At 37.2% G+C, this 20,696-nt stretch overlaps 1 protein-coding gene across 2 annotated transcripts in view; it reads left to right on the forward strand.

Moving 5' to 3' along the window:
- The first annotated feature begins 66 nt into the window (after positions 1 to 66).
- The window catches only part of LOC311286927 (diacylglycerol kinase delta), a 66,644-nt gene continuing 46,014 nt past the window's right edge, over positions 67 to 20,696 (forward strand). For both annotated transcript variants that reach the window (XM_084403389.1, XM_084403391.1), the window contains exons 1-2: positions 67 to 205; positions 2,610 to 2,845. In XM_084403389.1, coding sequence (XP_084259515.1) covers positions 2,669 to 2,845 — 177 coding nt within the window. In that variant the 5' untranslated portion in view covers positions 67 to 205; positions 2,610 to 2,668. The remainder of the gene's footprint in view (positions 206 to 2,609; positions 2,846 to 20,696) is intronic.

Here is a 20,696-nt window from a genome sequence, read left to right on the forward strand (position 1 = left end):
GCTGACACACAGACGCTCTCGCGCTCTAGTCCACCCCTCCCATTCGATTCAAATCTTATCCGATGCTATGCGTACACGCGCGTATGTGCGCGACAGAAGCAGATTTGACAGTATCTAACCGCGCTGCGCGAGAGCCCACCAAGAGCAACAAGAACACACACATACACACACGAGGGTCAACTGGAGCAGACAACGCACTATAGAGGTAAAACACCACATCCACATCCACCTTTAGGCTACATAATAGTCGGTACAACCGCCGCAGACGGCATCGTGCGCGAGAGTGACAGTTGAGTCTATTTGTCCATTCAGAAAGTGATGGCCGAGCGCTGCGAGCGTTAAATGAATCAAACCGTTCATTCAAATGACGAAGCCGGAGATTGCTGCTCGCGTGAGATCGCTAAATTGTTTATGTACAACATAAATGCTGCCTGTTACACTGCTGTTTTGGGTTGGAAAGACACGAGAACACAGCTGGTGCTGGTGAGTCAGAGATATCTCTGTAAATATAATCTCCTCAAATCCAAAAGCCCATTAGACGCCTGCGTTTAAGTAACGTTATTAGTAATGACATTATTGAGTCGAACGTCTCTTTATTGCTCTGCAAAGCGACTGGTTCGTTTTCACACGTAGACAGCCAACGCGCGACAACATAACAGGTAGTTATTTCATGTTTACAGGAGATGTGTGTGCTATAAACCGAAGTCTGTTGCAGAAAGCGTCGTGTTTTAGACATGGAGACATGTTAAGGCAATATGTTGGGGACAAGAGGCGTATCAATTTTATTAACAGATAGAAAGGTGATAACGGACTCGGAGTGTCGCGGAATCAGATGATTGTGAGCGCAACGAATGCGCAGCTGTGAACACACGCGCGGCGCAACAGTCAGCGAGTTCATGCATCTCTCCAAGCCCTGGCTGACAGCGACCGTCTGTGGATTATGTCAGATGGGTTTGTATCGATCCTGAGCGCTAATGGGCTTCACCGTCTGCATAAGGGTCAATTACGTGTCGCTCATTGTTTTGTCTGAATCTATTTTTATTCAAAATGAAATTCATAAAGTGACCTGAATACATTATAGCCTACATTGTATGATGAATATGTTTTCACTCTCTGAATTAAAAATCAGTTGGATATGTGATTTTGTGAGGATTAAAGTAGCCTACAAACAAATGTGTGATGGTTTAACTCTCTGGAGATTATTTATTTTATTTTTTATTTTTTAAATTATTAAAGGCTGATAAAAGGGAATTAAAAAAATAAGTTGTTTAGCATAATCGTATTTCTTAAAAAAGAGCAACGAAGAGATTTTGTTTTAAAATATTATTAATAGGCTATTTAAAAACTTTTGTCTGCCAAATCAGTTGCATAGCCAATGTGCAGGAAGCCCTTTTTATAATGTGATGAGAAAAGAGTAAAATACAGAGGATATACTCTCACCTATATTTTAGTATTTGTACTTGGTGGTTACACAACTTTTTAAAATTTATTTTCATGCACGAAACCAACATGAATACAAAAATCACAAGCACTTGTGTTTTAAAAGATTCACCCCCCTTTTTTTCCCCTATGACCCATAATGCTATTGTGCAATAGACAAAATAATCCCCTGCGGAGGGTGAACCAACTCCAGGGTAAGGTAGCGGCTAGATGTGCTTCCTCCTTATAAACACATTTAAATAAAATGTCATCAAATAGTTTCAAGTTACGTATCACCTATAGCAACAACCTACACATCCCAGCTTAAACGCTCCAGATAAATTATTTGTTATTAAAGCGTCTATGTTCGCAAACTACTATAATTTGAACAGAAAAGCATGCATACTAAGCGTGATTTGGCACGGCAGCTAATTTGAATAATAAATAAACATTGCCTTACCTAATGCAGCTAAACAAAAGTTTTATTAAAATTCTTAATGGATTATATATAATATTGAGCTATAATCAATGAAGCTGACTGCACAATGAATCTCTTATTTAGCCTACATAATGTCTACACCTTGTTATAAGTTAACTTATAACAAGTGGATTTTCGAGCGTGCAGAACTCTACACTGGACAAAAACTCCGGCGCTTTGAGCGGTGAGTGGATTGATTCTAGCTTAGGCACGTCTGATTGGCCATTGTGTTCAAGAAATCAACAGATATGTTTGTGATTGGCTACATTGCTCAACGCTGGAAAACATGTTGTAAAGAGAAACCTTTGAGACTCTCAAGAGCGGAAACACCAAAATCCGTTTCACCAATATTCTATTATTATGGAGAAAACTGATCGTAGACCAGCAGTTATAGGCAGCTCTTCCCTCTAAAAGCAATCCGAAGCAGAAGCAGACAGTGGTTTGAGTGAGAAAATTCCATGCTAGTGTCAGCCTTATACACGCTCCGCCTATTCCCCTGTTGCTGTTAACTGGCCTTTCGTTTGTTCACTGGTATGTTTTGTTGGCCTCAAAACAAAACAATCAAAATAGAGGAAATTAATTTGCTTTGAAAACTGTAGTTCCTACAGCTTCATAGGTCTTTAAAATGAAAGCAGAAGAGGTCTGTATGGGAATCAATACTGTTGCCAAAACTGTTGATCGCTGCCGTTGAGCAATGCCTTCTCCTTTTCAGAGCTGACTTGGCACAAAGGAGGACTCAAGTGCAGTGAAAATCCTGTCCCCTGCACAGTCATGGCCTCGAAGTTTAATCCAAATGTCCTTTATGTCGGGGAGCCCCGGGAGTCCCTGACCTCTCCGGACCCTCAAGCCGAGGCCGGTGACGAATCATCGGACAGTGACGGGGAGCCGGAGGAGACCTCGCACAAACTCATCCGAAAAGTGTCCACGTCTGGTCAGATTAGAGCCAAGGTAGGATTTAGGGATATGAGAGAAAAAAAGATAACCACCCAAATATTTATTTTAATTTTGTCTATTTATTGTTTTATTTTAAGTAGAGAATATTTTCTGTGAGAAAAGTTGCTGAAGTCACAGTTGGACACCCCAAAAGATGAAGGGCTCAATACCAATGTGCACACACACACACACAAACACACACACGCACACACATTGTATGGTTGTAGCTGGAGTGCATATTGATCCAGGGGACAGTCACTGATGGCTCAGAATCAGTCAATACTTGGCATGCTATGATGACTAGTACAGTGTATGTACAATATCAATGTCAGTTTGGACTAATGTTTATTCCTGAAACGGCAAAAGGATATGAGACAGTCATTAGCAAGCTTATTGTGTTACACATGACAGAACCTAGTCTACAAAGTGGATGCACATGTTCTTTATTAATCAAAAGCCCAAATGCTGTTGATTAATTGACTTCATTTTAAAATGGCATCTTCCTTGCAGAATGATTTTGACAGTTTGGTGTCGAGGTCAGTCTGTTCAAAAACACAGTGAGGGCTACTCTGACCCTTGCACCCTCACATATCCTTGTTTATTGTGTCAGCTTTGTGTTGCATTGTGAAAAGATGAGGACAGAAGAATTGTTAGAATTGTTGAGCAGACAGTGTAAAATGCGTCCTAAATATATACAAACTTAATGTTGACGACAGACCCTGCAGGCAGAAATTCTATCAGTATTTACTGTCTCACCTGTGCTTCCCAGCCCCAACAATTCAGTATTCATGTATCAGGTGACCTTTCTCCTTTGACCATGAGAGTCTGGTGTCATTGAAACAGAACAATGTAATGTTATAGATTGCTCTTTCGCCCACTGTTGAGCTTAGCAATAACTGAGTAACCAGGCCCATTGAACTTTTTTTTTTTTTTTACATTTAAGACTCTATATTGCTACTCGCAGAGTTCAAAGGTTTATAGCAGTGTCACCATAACAAATCATATCAGGTTTAAGCTTCCTTTTAAACAGATCTCAGATCAGGCCTTTATCTGTGTGCTTGAGTGCGTCACCTTCCATTCCTTTCTGTTAAATAGCTGAAAACTGACCTCAGATCAGTTTAACCTTTCTGATCTGCTTAGAGTAAGCAGATCTCAAATAAGCAATGGCTTTTTGTACGTGAACATTTAGATCATAGCTGTAATAAGATGAACCTGATCCCAGATCAGCTCATGTCAGTCATGTTTATCTTGACTGTGCGGTTGATGAAATTAGCAGAATATTAGTCAGTATCAGCAAGCCAATGAAGCTGAACTAATTGAATCAGGCAATTACACAGATGCCAGTTAAGTTAACGTTTTCATTCTGTCAATGAATGTCTAACGCATCTCTAATACTTTATGTAGAAATTATTTGATAATTCTGGTCTTTCAACCTGTACATTTTTGGGGTCATTAAGATTTATATTCTCACCAAGACTGCGTTTATTTGATAAAAAATAGTAAAAACAGTAATATTGTGAAATACTATCAGAATTTATAACTGTTTTCTATTTTAATGTATTTTGAAATATAATTTATTCCTCTGATGGCAAAGCTGAAGTGATGTCCAGTCTTCAGTGTCACATGATCCTTCTGAAATCATTCTAATATGCTGATTTGGTGCTCAAGAAACATTTCTTATTATTATCAATGTTGTGCTGCTTATAATATTTTTGTGGAAACCATGATCTTTTTTAGGTTTCTCTGAAGAATAGAAAGCTCATAAGAACAGCATTTATTTGAAATAAATTGCTTTTGTAACAATGTGAAATCCCCCACTGTCACTTTTGATCAATTTAATGCATCCTTGCTGAATAAAGGTATACATTTCTTTTTAAAAGATTTTTTACGGAAAACGTTTGAATGGAATTTTACTTAATGCTTGATAGTTTCACAAATATCTAAGTTTATCTTATTTAAATTTCAGATGAAATGTCCCTTGGGAGACATCTATGAAAATGTTGTTGAAATTATTTTTTTTTTCACATACACATTCACTTTGACAGGAAATAAGGGTGTGCTTGCTTACAAGCACTCGCCTTACTACTTGAGATAAAGAGCTTTATATACATTTGGCTGACAGCTGCTGTTTCTGCGTTTTTTGTGTGTGTGTGTTTTTTTTTACATTATCTGGACCTGAGTATTTGTATGCAGCATGTACTGTAGGCCTGGTTTCACACTTCACAGACAGGGCTTAGATTAAGCCAGGATTAGGCCTAAGTTCAATTAGGACATTTAAGTAGCTTTTATAATAGTGTCTTAGAAAAACATTACTGGTGTGCATTTTGAGACAAAACAATGGTAGTGACATATTTTAAGACGTGTCAGTGCAAGGGCAGGTAATGCTCTAATTTTCTGAATCATTCTATATCACAAGCCATTGGTCGATTCCGATGTTCGGCCCAGATTATCTGGTAATGTGAGGCGTTCACAGATCAAATCTTAAACCTCCCGATAAGCTCGCGGACACATCGGGGCCACCTCGACCATATCAAACATGTTTGATATTTAGGATTTTAAATTGGGATGATTATGACTTTAGCCCTATTCGGACGGGACTAGTTTTCCAAACGACGTTTGAGTTACAATTCTTATCAACCTACGTCTGTGATTTCATGTACGGATTCGGACGGGACTAACATCTCCGTGTTTATTACCGAGGTAGGAGTGTCTGTGTTTTACATGTTCACATGTAAAGATCACATGTTCAGAATGCGTGGATTGCGTATGGTCATTTGACCAATCAATAAAAATAAAAATTGTAGTATAAAAAAACTAAACATACATGTATCATCATGATTTTATAGAACTGGGTTCTTATAATAAACCCACTGGAATAAAAAGTTTTAACCTATATAATTTACACGTTATGTAATTAAGTGCAGAAATGAAAGTAATCTTACCTGAAACTGATATTACAGTAGCCAGTCTTAACAGTTTACGTGATTTGGCTCTTCTTGTTGATTTCATTTGTTTATTTCTTCGCAGTGTAGCCTACCGAACACATCTACATCCATTATCGGTGCGCAAAAAGCAGAAACTTGAATTCCGGCGCGATAGCGAGAGATTGTACGGTAGTTCACGTTGACCAAAACACACAAGAAAAAGCGTTTTGGAAAAAAACATTTTCGGCAATCACAGACATTCGCATTCGGACGGGATTCGATTTCTCTGAGGACCGCCGAGTTTGACGAAAAACAGTAGGTAATTTGCTTTGGAATTTTTACAGAGGTCGTGCGAGAAAAAGACAGACATGGCAGATTCGGACAGGATTAAAATCTCAAAGTACGTCTGTGAAACAGAAATTTCTCTAACGTCCACCTGTGAAACTAGTCCCGTCCGAATAGGGCTTATGACTACATCAGTATTTCCACAATAGCTAATGAGAGAGGCTAGTCAACAAGGAGACAGAAGTGACAGAACTTTTGAAATGGCAATGGAGATGGAGGGACAGCTGGTCATATATGACTGCCTTTAAAGGGATGGTTCAGAGTAAAATCAACCTAGGGTCCTTTGCACCATGACCTCGAGCCAACACCCCCCCAGAAGCCTTTTTTTCCCTTGGTCGAACATTATTAAAGTTAGAACTTATTTAGATATATCAGCCGAACGGCTTAGTGCAGGCGCTAATGGATCCAAGATTGTATCTCGTAAATTACCCTACTAATAATGCCCAGAATGGTACCAAACTTCTACAGGAGTACAAATAGGTTCTGTAGGGGAGAGGCGGGACGATTGAAACGCGGGACGGATGAAACACTGAGATGTTCTTGAAAACCACTCACGTCATGTACGTCAAATTTCGTCAGCATGCACAGCACGCAATGGCTAACATACACGCGAAAACATTTCTTCTTTACGTCGTGTCGTTTTGGAGTTAAAGCCGCAAAGCTGTTTTTGAATGCGGTGAGTGAATTCTTTCGTGCGGTACTTTTTTTTGACTGACAAGTTGGATTTATTGTTTCATGTGTCATTGTAATGATAATGCGGCAGGTGTATTAGTACTGCAACACACCCTTAAGTGGGCAAAATCAGAGTTTTTTAGTTTAAGAGCAAAAGAGGTTTAAATGACAGGATGCGCTGTCGGGACGGTTAAAACAGTGTTTAAACCGTCCCGCCCGCGCGTCCAGCCCGTTAAACCTGGTCATAGCATATACTGTTCATAGATTCATATACTGTTTCTAGACTTGTGTTTCTTTTAATGCAAATTAATTTTCAATTACGCAACACATGCTATCTCTGTAATAATCATCAATTGTCCAATCTTCAATATTCAATAAATTTCATTTATCGTCGTCTGGTTGACCTCGTTTTCTTCATGATAACAGGCTATTCAACTAGCAAACACTCAATATGACTCAAGGAAGAAATGTAAGAAAATTAATTGTAAACTGATTTGTCTGTCTTCGTCAAAATAGCCTGTTAGAAAGATTACAAAATGCGCATAGGCTTATCGCTTATTGTTTATTGTGCGACAGAACAAAAAAGGTTAATATGAACCTTTAAATGAAAATAAATTACAAAATATGTTTGTAACAATATGTACATAAGTTACTTGTCAGGTATTGTTCACAAAAAAAAGCATTAGATGAATAGTTGCCGTTTAAACTGTCATGTTTCATCCGTCCCACCCCTGTGTTTCAACCGTCCCGCACAGGCGGGACGATTGAAACAAAGCACAACTCCCGTTCAAAGTCATATTTTACTTAAATCATTCTATATTTGTACCGAATAACACATGATACCAAGAGAACACATATGTGAGTTGTTAATCACAAAAAAATAAAAAATCTATCTGTAACCTTATTTTAGAAAACGACAATTATCTGAAAAGTGTTTCAACTGTCCCGGCTCTCCCCTACTCATAAAACGAGGCATTGGAAAGTTTGTAAGTACATCACAAGTTTATTTAATTAACACTTGCCTGATGGCTTATGCTACCGCTAACCCGGACGTCGATGTCACTTCCGAGATTTGGGAAAAACACGTAAAAGTCCTGACAGAAAGCGATGCATAAGGATGTAGTGGAACGACGAATTATTATTTTTTCCGAAGTGTTGACAACTTAGTGTTAACTAATAATTGTTGCAAACTGGTACTACCAACAAGATATTAGTGCATTCCTGGAACTGGGCGTCGTTCCACTACATCCTTATGCATCGCTTTCTGCCAGGACTTTTACGGGCTTTAACCCAAATCACGGAAGTGACCTCGACGTCCGGGTTAGCGGTAGCATAAGCCATCAGACAAGTGTTATTTAAATAAACTCCTGATGTACTTACAAACTTTCCAGTGCCTCGTTTTATGAGTACAGAACCTATTTGTACTACTGTAGAAGTTTGGTACCATTCTGGGCATTATTATTGGGGTAATTTACGAGATACAATCTTGGATATTCGAGCAAAAGTTATTGCTTCCTGTGATGCGCTCATTGTGACAGCACTAATTAAAAAAAAAACAGTGTGTACTCACGCCCAGAGGTTGCGAAAAGCCAGCCAATCAGACCGGAAATGACCATTTCAATCAATGCTTGCTATTTTTGTAAGCAATATGCATCAGACAGTCAATGAATGCTGATGGTTTGTTGGAGGGTCATCAGACAATGGGACTAATGACAGGCTAATGTTAATGCAGAACTTGAAATTGAGTACAGTGATGAAACAATGATGAAAATGAATTGTCTGTTTGTGTGTGTGCTTAGATTGGTGTCATGAAACACTGCATGCTTCTTCCTTTTGCTCATTAGTGATTTCCCCTTCATTAGCATACTTGTTAAACCCTGCTAAGTGTGACATGTCATTTCAGCCTGACTGAGTTCATTTATTACCTGTTGTTGGCTTGCACACACTGACATTGAAATGTGTAGAATCAAAGTTAACAACGTGTTGTACATTTTGTAGATATCTTAGACAGTTACCCCATATGAGCATTTTGATGATCTCCTTCAAATAGAGAAGTGAGCAGTGATTGAAATTTATTGGATATAACAAAATAAAAATTGTGTTTTAAGTTACTACTGTACATTTGACACCCTGAATGTTAAAAATGGGTCTAGACTTAAATTAATACTTTTATTCGGCAAGGATACATTAAACTGATGAAAAGTGACTGTAAAATTGGCAGCATTTTACATGACAATTTATATGTTCGTGAGAAAGAAATTCAATTGCAAATAAATGATGTTCTTTTGATTAACTTTCTGTTCATCAAAGAATGCTAAATATAATGTATCAGTTTCCACAAAAATTAAGCAGCACAACTGTTTTCAAGATTGATAATAATAAGAAATATTTATTGTGCACCAAATCAGCATGTTAGTATGATTTCTGAAGGATCGTGTGACACTGAAGACTGGAGTAAAGGTGCGTTGTTCACGTAAATTCAGCTTTGCCATCACAGGAATAAAACACACTTTAGAATAAAAAAGTAGAAAATAAAAAATTATATTAAAATAGAAATCAGTTATTTTAAATTGTAATAATATCTCACAATATTACTGCTTTTACTGTATTTTTGATCAAATAAATGCAGCCTTGATGACTCATGATGAAAAATCATACTGACCCTAAACTTTTTTTAAAGTTATATGATTATTACAGATAAACTCAAATCGTAATCCTAGAAAGGTCAAGCTGAACACATTTCATTTCAGATATGGTGCACAGTATGCTGCACACTACATTCATTGCAAAAAAGTAGGTAATATGCCATTCCAAGCATGCCTTGTGTGTTCATATCTATGATTATGTTAGGAGATCTGAGAAATAAGTGTGTGCAGGGCTCAACAAACAATGTTTTGCAAATCCTGCTCATTTGTGCTGATGTAAATCTTTTGCCACGTTACATTACCAGCCTGAGTGACATGGATGATGATTTGGCAGTTAAAACTCGTAATCCTTGAACTGTGGTGTGAAGAGAAAAAAAACTAGAGACAAATTGAGATGTTATAGAAAGAGTTTAAGCGTTTGTGAATTAGGAAAAAGAAGAGAGTAACAGTGATGTGTGTTTATCCTGTAACAGGTTTCCTCTGAGGGTCTCATTTATCAGTGCACAATGTCAATACTCTTTCTGTGTTAGATGGCCCTATTCTATTTCTTCCTCTCCAAGGGGTAAAGAATTACATAAGACTCTGTCTCTCTCGCCCTCTCTCTCTGCCCTTTTTGTTAGTGCCCTCATTAATTTTGTGTGCAGAAACTGGAGGCAGGCAAGGAGGAAAAGAATGTGTGTTGTTGTGTTTTGTGTGTGTTAGCTGGGAGACACATTCAGTCCATTTGCTGAGAAACAGAATGACACAAGACAAATTCAGAAAGGGCAGAATTCCATGACAACTAATTAGCCGTGTCTCCTCAAGGTAGTGGACCAAACGAGGATGTGACCCCACCAGACCGGTGTCCAGCTATTTAGTTTTTTTTTTTCTAAAGAAAGAGGTCTTATACAGAAGCAGCACTTTATATTAACAGTTTGAAAAGCTGTAATTGTGAGAGAAATTGTCTCTTAAGGAGGAGCAGGAGATTTAAAGAGTGAGTAGATTTAGGTGACTAAATGATGTAGCAAAAGTTTGTCAAATACCAAGCAAAACTATTTGAGAAAAAACAACATTCTAGTAAGAATAGTAAAAAAAATAGAAAGCATGGTTAAGGGTAGAAAAAGAGAAGTGAAGACGAGTTACACTGTGGGTGTGACACTCTGGGTTAAATATATCTTTTTCTTTTTCTATTTTCGGTAAAAGTTGTTTATGGTGATGCTATTATTTGCCATTGGAACCAACATTGTTAAATCAAAATGTAACACAAAATTATTTTTTCATTTAATCTGTATGTCTTCTTTCTTCAAATGTGCATTTTACAGTTTTATTGGGTATTTAATTGCGTTGCCGAATGCTCACTTAAAAGTTCATTTTTAAAAACACTGAGAATTGAATAACATTAAATGCAAAAACTTTAAGATGTCAAAATGACATGCTATAGATTATTACACAATTTCACTTGTAGCATTTGAAAATACTGATTTTAATGTGAAGTGTTTTATGTTTAATTTAATAGTACAGACTTTTAATATCAGTGAATTCCTTGTCACAAGAAGGCACATCACCACTGTGCCACAGCTTCTACTGTATTTCAGTCTGTTCTTGCTGTTTATAGCTGGTTTGCATTTAGGAAGACTGTAGCAATATGTGAAAATTTGCCTATAGGTGTCTTGAGAAGCCTATAAATTCAGACCATGTGGATGATGAGAGCTCTGTGATTGTTTTATGTGCTCCTGGGTGTTTTTGTTTGAACAGTCATGTAGATGATACTGAAGACCAACTGTATTTAGTTGGAGGACGAGGTCAAGGGTCATATTGTGTGTGTAAAACCCCTGTAGAATTAGTTGAGGAAATGCGTAGTTTCATATGTCTAGGAATGACTGTGTTTTTCCCTTTGCTGCATTTCCCAGAAGTTGACCGTATGTGTGATATCTGAGAGTACCTCACAGTGAGTCTCAGCCTACCACTAATGGCTCTTTAATGGTTTGAGTAACCTAAAAAAGGGATTTTATAGTTCATTTTGAGGATTCAAGACCTGTGCCGCTTACTCTTACTGTAGCAATTGCATTTTTTTCTGGTATCACCTGCTAAACTATGTCAAATATGTCCTAGACTGAAAGAGCTGTAACTGAATTCCGCTGAACTTAAAAAAAATTAAATAAAAAAACAATCTAGACATCTTTACTCCACTTATCTTGTCTAAACTGGCATTTTAGCTTTAGGATATATAGACAGGATGTCATAATCACATTAGACCTAAAACAGAACCTTGTATTCTTATTGATAATTGTCTAAGTAAAAAGTAATTAGAAACAAAGACTAATCTCTTTCACCAGGAGACTTTAAACCCCTTTTGTATTGATGTTCTGTCCTAGTGGATTTTATGGGTCCATGTTGAGGAAGACGGCCTTAAATATATCATTACAAAGGACAAAGAGAGAGAATAGGATAACTAGTAAAAGAAGACACAAGGGAGACTTTGATGCATATTTTTTCGTGAACTTGTAATTACATCTCCCCAAAAAAATCTATTATTTAGTGTTGTTGAAAACTGTATGCTGTTATTTGGTCTGTTCCTCAAACAAGTCATATAGACTACTTTTATGGTGTATTTTTAGGGAACTACGAACTGGCAAGCCGTGTAACAATTCTTTTAAAATGTGTTCAGAAGAAATAATAATAGCATATGGATTTGTAATGACATGAGTAAATAATTAACTGATCGAACAAATTTAAATTTTTAGATGAACTGAACCGTAACTCTAAAGCCTTTGATTATTTTCTCCTGAGGATTTATCATTTGTTTCCCTTTTTGCGTTCACATTGTACCTGTCTCATTTATCTTTCTTTTTTTTATCTCCATTTTCTGTCTTTCTTCCTCTCATCACCCCTCTCTTTCTCTCTCCCTCTCTTTCTTTCTGGGTTAAACTTGAAAACCTAATTAGAAAAGCACCGTCCATCATTGCCTTGACAGTCCATTAAGGCAATGGAGCGAAGAAATGGAGAAGATAGGAGAAAGAGAGAGAGAGAGTTAGGGAGACAGTGTAAGAGAGAGAAAGAAAGGATCCGACAGAGGCCTGAAGGATCTCTGGTTTGTCCAAAAGGTGCCGAAGCGACAGAAAGATTGCAGCGCATTTAAATAACAGGAATAGCTGTCAGATCGTGTCTGTCTGTCTGTCTGTGTGTGTGTGTGTGTGTGTGTGTGTGTGTGTGTGTGTGTGTGTGTGTGTGTGTGTGTGTGTGTGTGTGTGTGTGTGTGTGTGTGTGTGTGTGTGTGTGTGTGTGTGTGTGTGAGAGAGAGAGAGGATGAGATGGAGCATTTTTTGTTTGTGTGTTTGGATTTTATTTTATTTTTTTGATAAAATAATTGAATCACTAGGAATAAGGAATCACAAGAAATTCAATAATTTAGGTTGTAATGATTAATCTTAATGATTTAATGATTTTGGTTCCTTAACAGTTCCATTAAAGATTTTTTTCTTTTCAGGAAAATAACAAATGCAATACCATTAACATAATTTTTACAAAATGTTTACACAGACTTTTTAATTACTTTTTTTCATGTCTAAAAATGCCTTTCTAAAAGCAAAATTCTATCCCATAGTTGGCCACACATATATAATATACTGTATATACTGTGCATATATATATATATATATATATATATACTGTATATATACAGTGCAATGCATAAGTGAATACACCCATGCTAAAGTTGACTAAAAAGAGGAATAAAAAATCTTATTTTGGAAATTGAACTTAATGCCTTAATTAAAAAAATTAGGAAAAATCCAACCTTTAAGGACACCAATTTTCTTTGTGAATGAATAATGTATTGTAAATAAATAAATGTTCTTCCTTAAAATACATGGTGCATAAGTGAGTACACCCCTATGTTAAATTCCCATAGACGCAGGCAGATTTTTATTTTTGAGTATTTAAAAAAAAAAAAATTAGGATACTATGCATCCTGATAAAGTTCCCTTGGCCTTTGGAATTAAAATAGCCCCACATCATCACATAGCCTTCACCATACCTAGAGATTGGCATGGGGTACTTTCCATAAGATCATCTCTCAATGCAAATCAAACTAGCTTTTAGGCTAACTGAAATAAAATCATGCCAATCTCTAGGTATGGTGAAGGCTATGTGATAATGTGGGGCTATTTTAATTCCAAAGGCCAAGGGAACTTTATCAGGATGAATAGTATCCTTAAAAAAAATAAAAATAAAAAAAATAAATCTGCCTGCCTCTATGGGAATTTAACATAGGGGTGTATACTCACTTATGCACCATGTATTTTAAGGAAGAACATTTATTTATTTACGATACATTATTCATTCACAAAGAAAATTGGTGTCCTTAAAGGTTGGATTTTTCCTATTTTTTTTAATTAAGGCATTAAGTTCAATTTCCAAAATATGATTTTTTATTCCTCTTTTTAGTCAACTTTAGCATGGGTGTATTCACTTATGCATAGCACTGTATATATATTAAAAAACAGTGCGTAACAGACCAAAATGTAATTTGTTTTATTCTTTCACATTGGTCATGCTGTATGTTTCAGTAAAAAGAACCGGCTCATATATGAATCATACGTGATTTGTGGATCGTGAGACTGACTGGTAATGTTGTAAGGTTTTGGTTCACTAAAAAGAACCTACTCAAAAGAGACTTAATTCAGGGATCGGAATACACTGGTTAGTGGTTATGCTGAACTTCTTTCTTTCTTTCTTTCTTTCTTTCTTTCTTTCTTTCTTTCTCTCGTATGGCATGTACAACATGCTTTATTTCCTACCATTTCTTTTTTTTCATCTTCCATTCATGTTGTTTTCGTTCTGCTGGGCCCATAAGTGATCTACACACAAACTAGCAATCCTTTATCCTCTGAAGAAAAGCCTGCTATAATGAGCTCTCTATTTCTCACATTGTGAGGGCATGTGTATGAGAGAGACAGGTGGCAGAGAGAGCAGAGGACAAGTGAACGAGAGGCACAGAGGTTCACAGATGCAGCAGGTAGCTTTTAGTTTCAGTCATCACACCCGCCCAGGGGAACCTGGCACATGCTTCGACTGTGCATCTATTTTACAACCTAACTAGGTGCGATAAAGTGACAATTGGTAAATCGGATCTCTCCAATCTGCCTGTTTGCGTTTTCTCAGTTGTTTGCTTTCTATTTCTGTCGTGTCATTCTAGATAATCTCGCCCAGAGTGAAATCTCATTGGTTGAAACACATAGCTGTATATAAGCATCAAGTACGTTTTGATTGACTGTCATTTTGTTGCTTCATACAGCCTTTATTTTTTGCGTTCAGAAAAATTAAATGCTGTAAACTTTGCGGGTGTAAGACACAAGTCTCCATCGTATAAGTGAAATTAATTACCCCAGTCATAATGTTAAATGTGTGTCAGCGAAAAAGAGGAAGAATGAGCTACTGGGTTGTTAGTATGATTGATAATATAGTGTGTATGTCAGTTTCCATCTCTTTTCTTTGCTAATGAAGACAGATAGCACATCATAACATAGCATCAGTCATGACGAACACACTTAGCAGCAGCAGTAGCTTCTCCAGTCAGGACAAAATGGAAGCCATCAGGCCACGTTGACGCCCACTCAGTTTCTCTCATCTATTTTTTTCGTAGTTTAAATGAAGAAAACTGAAGCAGGAAGGAAGTCTACTTCTGTGTTTCCTCTTTTGACACTCTCTGCTTTTCAGAGCATGTTTTGTGCCACTAAAAATAGCAACGGAGGGTTTTGATTCACACTACACACTCCACATAACAGGAAGCGTCCAGGGGTTTAATTCAGTCATGACAGAGAGGCACAACTTTAGAGTAGACAGAGTTTAATCAGATGCCATTGTTGTTGTTGTTTTTGTTTTGTTTGTTTGTTATACTTTTTTAGCAAAATTGAATGTCTTTCTTTTTTTCTTTCTTTCGTTCTTTCTTTCTTTCTCTTTCTTACTATGTTTCTTCAGATCAATTGATGATCACAGATAGGTTTGCCAGTATGAGCAATGCACTTGCATAGAGGCTGATCAAGGTCAGATATGACTGTAGTCCAATCAACAATTAGGGTTGCACCGTTTACCCCTACTGTAGAATTGCAATGCCTGAGCCTCAAAATACCAGCAGTGCCACAGTATATTTCAAATGGTATTACGTGATTTATGGTGGTATATTGTGTGCAACAGAATGAAACACATTGCAGGAATTCAGAGATGACCTCCTTTTAAATTTATCAGCATCTTATAAAGCAAAAATTCAGCCCAAAACACCTGCCTGATGTATTTGTGCATAAGTCAACAATTAAAAATAGTGCATGTGGAATATAACAACATGGCAGTGAACCCGCATAAGCACCTCCTGTGATGCGTTTGAGAGGTTTAGGATTGTTAGTCTTGCTCACGTTCATTATTGCAGACATAACTTATAGGTTGTCAAAGTCTCCCTTCAATTTTCAGTAAAAGCTGCATTGCAACGCTGTGTGAAACCGAAGACATTAAGTCATGTTCAGAGCTATTATTTTTTTGTATAATAATATTCACTGTAGTAGTAGTAGTAATTAATTTAAAAAAAAAAAACTGATCCTCCTTGTATTGTGATAATTTAGCTGGTACAGTATAATACAACCCTAGTATGGATTAACAGTTTCAAATGTACTATGTCCCGTTTATGAAAAAAGTCATTTGACCTTTCATCTGCACTGTTACTCAGAAGAATAGTCACAGAGGGTCTGAAATGGTCTGAAGAGTCAGAACCGGTGGTCTTGTGGGAATGAGCAGTGTCAGAGTGATATGGTGACAATCTACACATTCATGCAGGCCAGAAGCTGAGAGAAAGAGAGAGAGGAAGCAACAGGGAGGAATGAGTCATTCGTCGCTCTGGTCCACTCGAGGAGTTTTAGAGGAGAGAGAGGGACAGACCTCTTCTCTAATCAAAGGCCATTGTTCTGTGCCCGGCTCTTGTCAAATCTGGAGCGGTCCAGTATAAAAGCTCTCAGAGGCGATCATATGCATCAGCACTGCACCAAACAACACCGCAGTGTAAACAGAGGGCACACACATACACAAGCCACTGTGAAAGCCTAAATGTACATGAATGCACAGATATGCATGCAAACTGAATGCGTGATGCAGATGATCTGGATTCCAAAAGAAGCTCTCCAGATTCTTGATTGATGTTTATATTAGTCTGATTTGAACACAGCAGGAATGCCAGCTGGTTTAGCAATGTTAGGTTAACTACTGCTACAAATGTTGTGAAGACTGAGCTGTTTGGGGTGTGAGGTGGAAGGATCAGCGTTTCTATATCTGGGCCATTGTCATCAGTACATGAAGGAAGTGGTTTTTGGTTTCATTTGTAAAGTTTCATATTGTTCTTCTTTCTCTCTTACTCTCTCTCTCTCTCTCTCTCTCTTGCTCTCTTCTTTTTTTCTCTTCCAGTAAGCATTGCTAGCAGGTCAGTCATTTTTAGGCTAGTGCAGGTCTATTTGTGGCTGTGGTCAGGTCTGCAGGAAGATGGTTTTAGTGTGCTTGTTATTTCCTGTGACGTTCATCCGAATCGAGTCCAAAAATCATCATACTGAGAAACACACAAAGATATAGAGGAAGATTTGGCTAGATGAGTGAAACAGACTGAAAGCAAGCAGGGTGCCGTGACACGTGACATGGCGGTCAGATTTCCCAGAAAGCCACTCATGAGAGGTGTGATTTAGCAGAGGGTTTGCTCATCGTGTCTAATGCATAGAGGGGATATTTCAAACTTAGTGCAGAATAGATTAAACTCAAGTGCCTTACTTTAGAGGTTGTCCTACTTTACCTGTATTCACCTTGTAGGTGAAACTGACACTCTCTTCCAGGTCATGGTTACTGCATGAGCTAGAAAGAAAGATGGAAAGGGGAAGATAAGGGAGAGATGAGAAGGAGAGAATGACTAGATTTATTATCATGTTCTGCATTATCATTGTAGGACAGCAGTGGAGTTAAATACCAGTGCCAAACCAACATCCTCGAACAGCATGGCAATTTGCAGCAAGAGAGAGAAAGAGGAAATTGGGAGATGTTGCAGGCCTGGCTCAAATCTGTTTCATCTGCATGAAACCTTCTACCCAGAAGAATTTAAATCCGTCTTAACTGTTTTATCATGCAGAAACACATTATTTGAATTATTAAAGAATTATTTCAGTTTCATCTGTGAGGTTACCGGTAAGCTCTGTTCGTGATCATTAGTTTAAATATTGACAGTAGAGCTGAAGATGCTCTTGTTTTTAAGACAGCCTGGAATGGGAATGTCGCCAAGATGAAACTAATCCCATCTCAACGTCTAATCTTATTAGAACAGGATACACATACTCACTCTCTCCCTCTGTGGTACCTGCTGTCAGGTTTGATGCCAGAGAGGAGGAGGAGTCTAGAATGATGTCTCATATTTCACTTTAAATCACAGAGACGTTTTCTACAAGTCCCTTCGTCTCGTTAATTTCACAACACTAGCAGTGTTACTCCACATGAAGCACTCGAGAGTGTGTGTCTCATCCATATTTCATTCTATTCAGGCTGTGTTTCTTGTCTGTAACTGTAGATGGTCTGTTGTGACAGCGATCAGTTCCTTGAGGTTTCTCCGTCGTGAATGGAGCAACATCTCTCATTGTTCAGAGGGCTCAATTGTAGCCTAACAAAGTAGGACGGTGCAGTTTTCAGTTCTCAGGGTCAAATTTGTGTTTAGGGATTTATTGGTTAGACTGAGTTTTATCCAGAACTGTTCTAAAATATAGTGAAAGAAGCATTTTGCTGAATGATGTTATGATTATAGCTCCAGGACAGAGAACATGTTTAGTTGCTGCATCTCTCATACACATACCAATCTGCCCACACCCACACACATACGCACCTACACCTATAGACTGCACGAAAGTATCTTAAAGGTTGACTTTTCTCTCTTTCTCTTTGAAAATTGAAATTGACTTTGACTTTGAAATGGACTTTTACCTGAACTTTTTCTAATGTCTCAGTCAACATTAAATTCACAATGGTGTTTTAGGAAGCCAAACAATTAGAATATAATAATAATAAAAATAGTATTAATAATTTTAAGGTTATTATTCAGAAATTATTTTTTTATTATATTTTTATTTATTATTATGACAGTAATAGCTATGTAATGTAAAACGGAAAATACATATTTCATAAGTACATTATTTTACTTTACGCTACAGTAGGGATTAGGGAAATTACATTACTTTTGTCCTGATTTCTACACTTGCGAGAGATAAACCCTCAGGCTTTTATTTTGACGGAAACTGCAATTGAGCTTTTATTTTGGCGGAAAACTAAATTTTCTGTGAAAACAGGTTTTACAAACGTGTCTCATTACAAATCTAGTGAAATGCTGTAATCATCTTCACACAAAAATGTTGGAAATTATGCAAATGTGAAAATAACGCGTAACCGGTAGCCGCTACATTCCCAAATGCACGCTAAACTCGCAGTACATGCAGAGATGGAGTTCACTGTATGTGAGCTGAGCCGTACTGAGACGTGGAAAACACCAGATCACGAGCTGATCGTGTGAGCAAAGTGCACACTTCGATCTGAAACACACAGTGCAAACAGATATACTTATTTGTATACTGATGTGTATGTGTGTGTTTGCTTTTGGTGTAATGTTGCATACTGAATACCGATAACTTTTTAAAGGAGAGACTGTGAAACAAAAGAGGTAACGAAAACAAAAAAGGAGAGGTTTTAGAGAGAGAATGAAGTACTGTAAGTAGAAAGAAACTCTCAGAGAGAAGGAAAACACAGGGTTAGGGTTTGGGCTATCAAGGTGTAAGGCTAAACGCTTATGGTTGTGCATGTGTTAGTGTGTATTATTTATTCTGAAAAAAGCCTGCAGCTCTGAGGTCTATACTTAATGTTAGAGCACATCCTTTCTGTGAACCCTTGAGCAGCATGTATCATTTACACCACATACTATAACACCTTTTCAGCAGAGTCAAGACTATATCAAACCTTAGTGCTTCATTTACACCCATCAGAAAACGAGTTCGTCTATTTAAAATCATGTGGCAAGACGTGAGCACTCACCATTCCTCCTGTGTTTCATCATAAAAGTCCTTTTCAGAATAAATGATAGTCACAGCTCTAGAGAAGACGTGTTAATTGTATAGTACTTTTCAAATAAATATTGTTTCAAAGCATCTTTACAGATAATTGTCCCTTAATTATCCCTCATTCATTAATTAATTTGTTCATTGTTGTTTTGGACCCCGTTGACTTTCATTGAATGGACAAAAAATATTATTTTGTGTTTGGCAGAAGAAAGTCATGAATAATGGCAGAATTAAAGATTTTGGGTGAACTATCCCTTTAATTGAATTATATTTTAAATAAATACACCCTTCAGTAAAGAGTAGTGACAGATAATTTCTTCCATATTGTTGTGATGTACAAAAAAAGTGTAAGGAGAGGGGTTGGTTTTATACATCGGTTGTTGATTGGATGGAGGTAGATCTGAATGCAAGCTTACAGTCAGTTGTAAATAAGGGGCGGGGTTTATGTTGATTTAATAATTGGGAAAGTTCATCATACATCACCAGATCTGCTGCAAATCTGCCGTTTCACCAGAAGATCGAGTTATGACATTTTGATTTAAAATGATGTGGTCAAGATGCATTTAAAAAATAGAATTGTTTTTTTTAAATCTAAAATCAATAAAAATGGTAAATTTCCATTTCATGCTAGCTGGTTTTAGCCTAAAACTCTTCTCCTGGTTTCCAACTGCCATCTTTGATGAATCAAGCATAAACATCAGGTAGTAAACATGGTAAAAACATTTATTTGGATTGATGGGAAAGGGAAATAACAAAGGAATTACAAAGGAAACTGCAATGCCTTATAGATCCCTAAGAAGAGAAAAGGAACTGGAAGAGGATCTTGTTACCATCTAGCCATTGAATCAGGAAAGGCACAAAAAATCCTGAAAACCAGACGAGAAATGAATAGAATGGGCTGTTGTGACGCTCAAAACTGAAGCGCACTTTATTCTGAATTGTAGAAAATATGAATGTTTCAAAATTTATGTCAAAGGGGATGACTGATTAGTGGATAGTGGATAGTTCACACAAAAAAGAAAAATCTATCAAAACTTGTAAGACTTTCTTTCTTTTACTTCTGTAGAAAAATAGCAGTTTAAAGGATATTTCAGTCAGAAAGAAAGTCATACAGGTTTGAAACAACATAAGGGTGAGTAAATGATAACATATGTTTTGTTTTGAGTGAACAATCCATTGAAGTATT

This window comes from Rutilus rutilus, assembly GCF_951802725.1.
Source record: "Rutilus rutilus genome assembly, chromosome: 3".
Classification (NCBI taxonomy): Eukaryota; Metazoa; Chordata; class Actinopteri; order Cypriniformes; family Leuciscidae; genus Rutilus; species Rutilus rutilus.